At 40.1% G+C, this 9,157-nt stretch overlaps 2 protein-coding genes across 2 annotated transcripts; both read right to left on the bottom strand.

Annotated features, from left to right (window-relative positions):
* Positions 1–457: 457 nt before the first annotated feature.
* Positions 458–1,420, bottom strand: LOC310662501 (olfactory receptor 6B1-like; the record flags this gene model as incomplete). Its single annotated transcript, XM_083409437.1, has 1 exon — positions 458–1,420. The coding sequence occupies one exon, from the start codon at positions 1,418–1,420 to the stop codon at positions 458–460; it is 963 nt and encodes a 320-aa protein (XP_083265563.1).
* Positions 1,421–6,572: 5,152 nt separating this feature from the next.
* Positions 6,573–8,702, bottom strand: LOC310662500 (olfactory receptor 6B1-like; the record flags this gene model as incomplete). The annotated part of the gene is made up of 2 exons (XM_083409436.1): positions 8,655–8,702; positions 6,573–7,563 (listed from the first exon to the last, which is right to left on the bottom strand). The coding sequence occupies exon 2, from the start codon at positions 7,554–7,556 to the stop codon at positions 6,573–6,575; it is 984 nt and encodes a 327-aa protein (XP_083265562.1). The 5' UTR covers positions 7,557–7,563; positions 8,655–8,702.
* Between the last annotated feature and the right edge of the window lie 455 nt (positions 8,703–9,157).

Here is a 9,157-nt window from a genome sequence, read left to right as displayed (position 1 = left end):
AAGAGCCATCTGAAAGTGAAACTGTGTCCATCAACATCTCTCTACAAAACTGCTAAATATGTGAATATCTCTGCAATGGAGTCGAATGAGCAAATGCAGCCATTCTGCATAGAATTTTATGGGACACTGAGTGTTTTTTGCATCTGTTTTATAAGGGTACAATGCTACTACTTTTTAAAAATCCTTCCACCCTTCTAAGTGTCATATAGCATGAAACTCTCAATCTCAGGTCATGAGTTCAAGCCCCAGGCTGGGCATAAGATTCCTGCATTGCAAGGGATTGGAGTATCTGACTCTTGTGGTCCCTTCCAACTCTATGATTCTATGCTAATATACGGACATTTTAAAAAAAATCAATTCCATTTGTTTCTGTAATTATATTGCCACCTTCATTTAAATTACAAGTCACAAATTACATACTCAAAAGTGTTTCTAGAAGCATTTCGTTCTACTGCATTTAGATTCCTTGAATTCTTCTCATAGGTACAAGTTTTCTGAAGACTTCTCTAACAGTGTCCTTAAACTCTCTGTTCCTCAGGCTGTAGATGAAGGGATTGAACATGGGAATCAGGATGGTATAGAAAACAGCAAAGATTTTATTCAGATCCCTCAGTGCGTCGGTGTTTGGTAACATGTACACCATAGTTAGGGTCCCATAGAAAATGGTGACTACAATAAGATGAGAGGAGCAGGTAGAAAATGCTTTCTTCTTGCCACTGTTTGAAGGGATTTTCAAAATGGTACAGATTATGCAAATGTAGGAAGTAAAGGTCAGGATCAATGGTGGCATGATGCATGCTGATCCCAAGACTGACATCAGTGCTTCTGCCTGTTGAGTTTCACTACAGGAGAGCGTTAACAATGGTGTGTAATCACAAAAGAAATGGTCAATTACATTGGGGCCACAAAATTTCAGCTGAGATACAAGGAAGGTTGCACATGCAGTAAGCACAGCACCGAGTATCCAAGGAGCAAAGGATAGTTGAACACATAACTTACTCTTCATGATAGCCACATAATGCAGTGGTTTACATATTGCTACATATCTGTCATAAGACATCACTGATAAGAGATAACACTCAGTGCAAGCAAAAGAACCAAAGAAATAGAACTGGAGGAAACACCCGCTAAAAGAAATCCCATGATAGCCACTCATAAAACTTACCAAGATTCTAGGGAGGATTGTTGAGGTGTAGCAAATCTCTAAAATAGACAAATTTCCCAGGAAAAAGTACATAGGCTTGTGAAGATGATTATTGGTTAGGACCATTGCAGTTATAAGGATATTTCCAAACATTGTCACTATGTAGATTGCTAAAAATATAACAAGGAGGAGAGCCTGCCATTCAGGAAGCGCCTTGAATCCTAAGAGGATAAATTCTGTCACCACGGTTTTATTTACTATTTCTTCTTTTGCCATGAATTATTCCATCCATCAACCAAATAATTATTGAAACAGAAACCACAATTGCCAATGTTATATGAGTGCCACCTATTTATAAATATATAATCTTCCTATCTGCAAAATACTTTGTTAAAATGCTTAAGTGGTCCAAAATTTTAATTTACATTCATTTGACTGTAAAGAGTTCTGTTCAGTTTATTTTCAGAAACAGATGAGCTTAATTTTAACATAAAACCTTGACACAGAAAAATACAGAGGGAGGGAGGGAGGAAGAGAGAGAGAGAGAGAGAATTGTCAGAATTGTTGTAGACTATTCTCTGATTGTATATAGTTGTTTTATCTTTGCTTTTTTAAAAATGGGGGAAGAATTAGCATATATGGAAATACATGATAGCATTTGGTTATGTTAATACACACATGTAAGGCAGTTGTGGTGAAACTTTTTGCACGAGTGTCACAAATCAAGTCAAAGTTCATAGTACAGATGTAGTTCCTAGCAGCTTGGGGAATATTTGACTATCAGCTCCCCAACCTACAATTCCTACAATCCTGCCATGTTCACATTGAAAACTGAAAACTGAAATGAATATTCAGCAGATTACAGATCTTGGCAACATCTTTGACCATTAATATATAGAAATGTTTACCTTTATTTCAGGGAGGTGAGAACTGAGCCTCCTGACAATATGTCTTTGTTCATTTGCTTCCAGAAGTTTACAACTTTATTGAGGTATACTATCTGGTGGAATATTGAGCTATGGAAAGAAGCTCTACTATGTAAGGTTCAAATAAACCCCAAGAAATATCAGCAACTACCACAAGTTTCATGAAACTAGTTCATGTGCAAAACCAAACAAGCATAAGGTGAGAAAGCTTTGACATATTCCAGATCACAGCCTTGGACACCTAAAACATATTACATCACAAGAAAACTAATAACAAGTTGCTTTAGACCACTGATCAGCCCAGTCCATTCTGATTGACGACTTGAGCTCTTGAGGACCTCAGGAATAAAACCTTTCTCTGCTGTATCACTTGAAGTCCTATTACTTGGGGACTGAATATTGGAAAGTCTGCATACATGATTTATAGCCAATGCTAGTTCTAATTAACTGACATGACTGACAGAGGACTATCATAGGTCCTTTATTTCAACTGGTTTACCCAATGTCCCATTCCCTTAGAACATATTTTCAATTATTTTTGTTCCATAAAGGATCTCCTCCTTATCATTCCTGCTAAAATATCGCCAGAGCTCCATCATCGTGCTATAAAATCAGTAGAATATTTGCAGCAGGTCCTGACAGACATCATCACTCCATCTGATGATTTTGTAATCTCTCTAGAACTGCCCCCTTGTTTCACTCTAACACACACAGACCTTTGTAACTCCAAACATGCTCTCCCCACCAGTGCTTTGACCTCTTCTTTCAAAGTAGCAGGACACCGAGATATAGATACTATGGTACTTTTCCATTTCTTTCCTCAAACAAAACATGACTATAATAAAGGTCTGTCCAAGACATTCTAGCCTATTTTCTCTAACTACGGTACATCTTGCAGTTCTTTATTTTCTCCTCTGAGATGATGTAAATTCTCTGGGCAAAACTGCAACAGGGAGTTCCAGGTTAAGTCTTTAGCAAACACTTGTTTCAGATAATGAGCTTTGCTGGTGAGTGAAGTTTGCAGCCCGATGCGGCACTTCCGATGTGGACACACCGCACAGTGGACACTGTGCACATTCTCCTCGGCCACCACAAAGGCTCCCACCAAACCCGGTTTTCAAATTGGGCCAATCTGCGGTGGCCGGGGGGGGGGGGCATGGTTTGGTGAGCGGACCTGAGTTGGGCAGGCTTCACGCAGGTCTGCCCCACAGATATATATCCCAGCTGACACTGTGCTCTTCATCCAGTCGGTCAGGCATGTCACCCACCCTTTCCCTCCTCACATTAATTCTTGCTACTTTAACCATTTTCCCTTACAGCTAGGAGGGCTTTGCTTTGGTCTTATGACGGTTGCTATATTTGGGACCAGCAAGGAATTTTCCCTGCGCTGCAAGTTTCGCCTTTCCTTCAGCACTAGTCACAAGTTGGTGTTTTAGGCCTTGGACAGAATCCTATAGTTTTCATCCAATTGTGGGGTGGTGGAGTAGTGATTCACCCCCCCTCCCCGGTCTCTGTGGGGGCGATAACAGGGTAACTGGTTAGAGGGGTTTGGAGGGAAGTCTCTGTCCAAAGAGCCAGTTGCTTAGGCCAGTGGGCCATAGAGTTTCCCTCAGTGTTTGGGGGGCCATCTGCATAAACCTGCGTTTTGCAGTTGACCCACCCTCAAATAGACCCTGTCATCCCTCCGTTCCCCAACAGGTGGCTGAGTGGGATATATGCCCAATGCCTGTGCCAAGGCTTCTTACATCTGAAATCAATAAAGTTGTGGCCATTTTAAATCCTAGACAGTTGTTGTGTCCATTCATTTACCCCCCTAGGAGTTAGGTGTGCCAGGTGGGGGGTGGGGACTATGCAGCTGGGCATGCAATATAAGGACAAAGGGGACCTTGTCCTTATATATAAGAACAAAGGGGACCTTGTGATGGAATGAACATCTTTCTTCTAAAATTGGTAGCAAAGCTTCCTTGCCTCTTCCCCTCTATAAATTGGAATGAAGTATTACAGATAAGACACATGAAATTCTCCAATGAAAACATGTCATGTCAGTGGGTAAAAAGAATAAAAGTTGGAAGTCTAAATGAGAGCTAAAATAAACCCCAACCTAGTTCATGAGGTCACAAAGTAGAACTGATGGCAATAGACTCAGCACACAAGTATAATTGTTTAAACTCTTGACATTTTTATATTGTTGTAACTAGTCTTGGGACCTTATGATGTGGGGCTGGTTAAGAAATCTAATTACTGCTACTGCAACAAGGAAAACAACAACATTTCACACAGTGTAGAATTAGGATTCAAGAGGCAGTAGTGATGGACACTGGCTTGGATGTTTTTAAAGGGGGATATGGCAATTCTTCAGGGGAGCACACTATCAGTCAGAATGTCTGGTTTTAATAATTATTTTAACTGTATATTTTTTTATATTTTTTTATTCTATTTAATGTATTTTACCTTTGGAAAGACTTCGGCTAGACTGAATGAATGAATGAATGAATGAATGCGTTTATAGCTCTCCAATGAATTCAGCACAACATCCTATGCCACCCCATTTCCCCCCCTTAAAACAATACTGGTAAGAAGCTGTTCCACCAGAAGGGCTACACAATGTGTGATATGTATGTGTGATATGAGATTCCATGTATGTTTCTGAACCAGCCCAGACTTGTTTTATTATCTCTTCTTTCATTACCACATGAAAATGCTCTGGATTCCCTTCATTGAGAAGGTGGTTCGATCGGATGGACTACAACTCCAGGCTCCCCCTCTCATCTATGTCTTTTGTTTATCCATTAAACCTTAATGAGAAAGATATATATTGAGAAGTTCCTCTGCATGGTGCTGAGGAATGGAGATCAGTGGGAGAGTCTATCTGCTGCATGAGTTCTCTCATACAATTCCATGGGCTAAATCCTGAAATTCCCCTGAGGTCATACACATCTGAGCCCATTGCCATTTGTTCCAGACTACATTTGCTGGAAGGGGATTGCTACAAAGCTAAGGTTGTGCCAAATAACAGCATTCACTTCATCAGATTCATGATCTGAAGCAAAACAAAAGGGAAAAGGAAGTAGGAGATCTAGAAGAGTGGGATGGTATAATCCAATAACTTGGACAAATAAACTCTGATGTCATCTTGTCCAGGAAACTGCAAAGGACACCCTCTCAGAATAACAATATATTGTTTATTTCACTTATGTAGATGAGAAAGAGAGCAATGAGTAGAGAAATATTGTCTGTTGAGGTGTTTCTCCAAGGTGGTTCTGTTAATCCCAGTGTATCTTCTCTGGAGCAAATTATGCTTGTAGCTTGCAGTTTAAGAGTATCCATGAGGCCTAATCTAAGCATGCAGTGGAATTTGGAAGCAGACTTACCGGTATTCCCCAGTCCTTGGAAGAACACAATTTGCAAAGACCAGCATGGCCCCAATTATGGGCCAGTGAATGAGCAACTGTAAGGAGTTTGCTTTCCTCCTCTCTTCCTAAAAGAATACCTAGAAGTCAAGTGTCCTTTGTCGAAGTGAGGGGAGGGAAATTCTTGTCTCTGCCACTGGCCGCAGGAACAAGGTCTACTGAATATATATATCTCCCTATATTTATAAAAAAAGGTAAGGCTTCTGTCACGTTGCAGTTCATGCAGCTGCCAAAGAGTAAACTGTTCAGTGAAACACTTCCCTCACTTCAAACATGGCTGAATCAAGGTTTAACAGGGGGGGGGGGGAGGCACTTAAAAGAGAGTTTTAGAAAACTGCTCTGTGAAGGCTTTCCCTTTTTATTAATCATGGTTGCAGTGAGATTTAATGGAGGGGAGAGACTCTTCAGAAAACTGTTGTCTGAAGTTCCTCCTCCCTTCTTTAAAAGTGGGAGATTGTTGTAATGAGCTGTGAAGGGCAGAGAAAAGGATTGGATAGGGATAGAGATTGGTGAGGTGTAAAGGGAAGGTGTTTTGCCAGGTGTAAATTGGGGGAGGGGGTTCACTAGGTTAGCAAGGAGGAGGATTGGCAAAGGGATTGGCTGGTAGAGTGATCATGGGCAGCAGCCCCTAGTATTTCTCTCTCTCTGTGTGTAATGCTCTTTTAATTATTCTGCATTTTTTAAAAAAAATTAAAGGGGGCCTATGAATCTGCAAATAAAATAATAATAATAATAAATATGGAAGACTGAGATGGTACAGTAGGCTTTACCATTTCAGCCTGCAGTTTGGGGATGTGACGCGTTACTGAATGTTCCTCAACGAACAAACAACAACCCTGCAAGTTAGAAGAAAGGTGAATATGGGTCCACTACCTTCAACACCCTGCTGCTGTTTTCTGTCTCTACCTGTAGATGGGGGAGAGATGCATGCAAAATCTGATATCTTGCCTACAGTCTAGAGTGGCACAGTGTCCCCCTGTTTATTCCCATTCATTAGGCTTTATGCATATATTTTGGCTGATTTCATTGGTCTTTTTAATAGAAAAAAAGATAAGCAAGCTGCAGATCACTACTGAACAGTTCTACTGTTTTCTACTGGGGCTGAATTCCCTGAGTTCTACTCAATGGCACTAAATGGTTGATGGTTGTTCTAAGGGCTTCCTTGAACTCTCTGTTCCTCAAGCTGTAGATGAAGGGATTGAACATGGGAGTCAGGATTGTGTAGAAAACAGAGAAGACTTTGTTCAGGTCCCTCAATGTGTCAGTCTTAGGTAATATGTACACTATGATTAGGGTCCCATAGAAAATGGTGACCACAATAAGATGAGAGGAGCAGGTAGAAAATGCTTTACTCCTGCCACTGTTTGAAGGGATTTGCAAAATGGTGCTGATGATGCAAACATATGAAGCGAAGGTCAGCATCATTGGTGGCATGGTGCATGCCGATCCCAAGACTGACATCACAATTTCTGTATGCTGAGTTTCACTACAGGAGAGCATTAACAATGGTTCATAATCACAAAAGAAATGGTCAATTTCATTGGGGCCACAAAACGTCAGCTGCGAAGCAAAAAATGTTGTAAATCCACTAGCCACAATGCCAGTCATCCAAGAAGCTAGAGACAACTGAACACACAACCTGTTGTTCATGAGAGTCACATAATGTAGAGGTTTGCATATGGCTAAATACCTGTCATAAGACATTGCAGATAAAAGATAGCTTTCTGCTCCAGCCAAGAAAGCGAAGAAATAGAACTGGAGGAAACACCCACTAAAGGAAATTCTATGGTAGTCATTTATAATACTAGCCAAGATTCTAGGGAGGATTGTTGAGGTGTAGCAGGTATCTAAAACAGACAGGTTCCCCAGGAAAAAGTACATGGGCTTGTGGAGATTATGATTGGCTAGGACTACTGCAGCTATAAGGAGGTTTCCAACCATTGTCACCACGTAGATTGCTAAAAATATAATAAAGAGCAGAGTCTGCAGTTCAGGAAGCGACTTGAACCCTAGGATGATAAATTCTGTCACTGTTGTTTGATTATCCTTTTCTCTTTTTTCCATGAGTTGCTTCATCCAATAACTAAAAAAGGTAAAAAACAGAAAAAGCCAATAGTTGGGAAAAATTGAATGAATGACAGTTTCACAACTCCCCTCGCCCCCCATCTCTCTCTCTTTCTCTCTGTGTGTGTTTACATTTGGTTACCACTCCAAACTGATGCCCACAATGGCCAGGTAAGTTGTGTTTATGAGTTCCTTTTGGTGCACTTATGGAAGCTCATTAGATCCTTTATTAACACCTCTGGATACTTAGCATGTGGAGAATGACAAATTCTGTTTCTCATTATTATAAAAGTATGTTATGCGATGGAGAGATGGGAAAGTTAAACAGCCATTGGCCACATGCTGTTAGAGATCATGTCTTTCTAGAGCTTATGTCTAATGCAAAATAGGAAGAAGAATGGCCCAGATAATCTTCCTATGTGATTCCTGTGATCATACAATTGACCCAGTTCCATTAGCATCATAGGAGAGATGCATTGCAATTAATTCTAAAGCTTAGCTACGATGTGCATCATCAATATACAAATATTTCATGAAAGAAAGGGCATTTCATTTTTTATGATACAGATACCAAATTTTAGTAGATACATATCATGGTAAAGATGTCCAGCTCAGCACCTCCACTTCTGGAACCAATGTAACTTTTAGACATTTTATTGAAAAGCACTATCGTTCAGTCTAATTCCAGGAACAGAGGCAGTAAATTGCAGTTTATGAGGCTTATGTAAGAACATATGAAAATCTCAGCTGATCAGTGACCCATCTAGGCCAGCATCCCATTTCCCTCCGTGACCAAACAAATGCCTCTAGGAAGTCCACAAGCAGGAATAAGATAGTTATAAATTAACATATCTGGTGAGATATCATCATGTCACTGCATTCATGTGAACAAGAGGTTGTCACCCTTTTCTGGCAACTATGGAAGGACTGAATTTGGAAATATACAAATATAATCCACAATACCTTGGATCAGTGGTGGTTCAAAATGTTCAAAATGCTATTCATACAGTGCTGTTCTTTTCAAACGTAATCATGACCAAATTGAACACTTCACAAATCAAACTTATTGGCAGCATAATTGTCTCCCCACCCCATGCCAGTAGACTTTACCTTCACTTTGAGGAGATGTGGATTGAACTTTCTGACAATATGTCATCCATATTTTGTTTCCAGAAGTCAGTGAGACCCCATTATAGCATGCTGCCTTGGGATTGCTGGCTAACTACCATATTAAGCTGGAGGAGGGAGCAATGCACTGCAAGGCACAAAGAAATAAGGCATAGGAACTGTCTTGAGATCTTATAAGAATCTAGTTCCTGTGCAAAGCAATTATAAGATACAGCAGTGATGAATGAGAGAGAGAGAATTGAATTCAGATTACATCTAAAGGCAAATTTACGTGATTGACAGATTCCAAAATAATACACAATCTGAAACACATCCATCCTTCAAAATTTGTAGTGAATTTTGCAGTGCAGTTTACCTGCCAAGTAACGTGCACAAAAATACATGTTCTTAGGTAAAATATGTGTTTAAATGCATATATAAGTGAAAACGGCATACCAAAATGCATTACATATGGGGAAATTGCTTTCCGAAAATGAACATGAGAC

This window comes from Podarcis tiliguerta (assembly GCF_965153285.1).
Source record: "Podarcis tiliguerta genome assembly, chromosome: 13".
Lineage (NCBI taxonomy): Eukaryota > Metazoa > Chordata > Lepidosauria > Squamata > Lacertidae > Podarcis > Podarcis tiliguerta.
The sequence above is the reverse complement of the archived record's forward strand: the minus strand, read 5'-3'. Positions and strand labels throughout refer to the sequence as shown.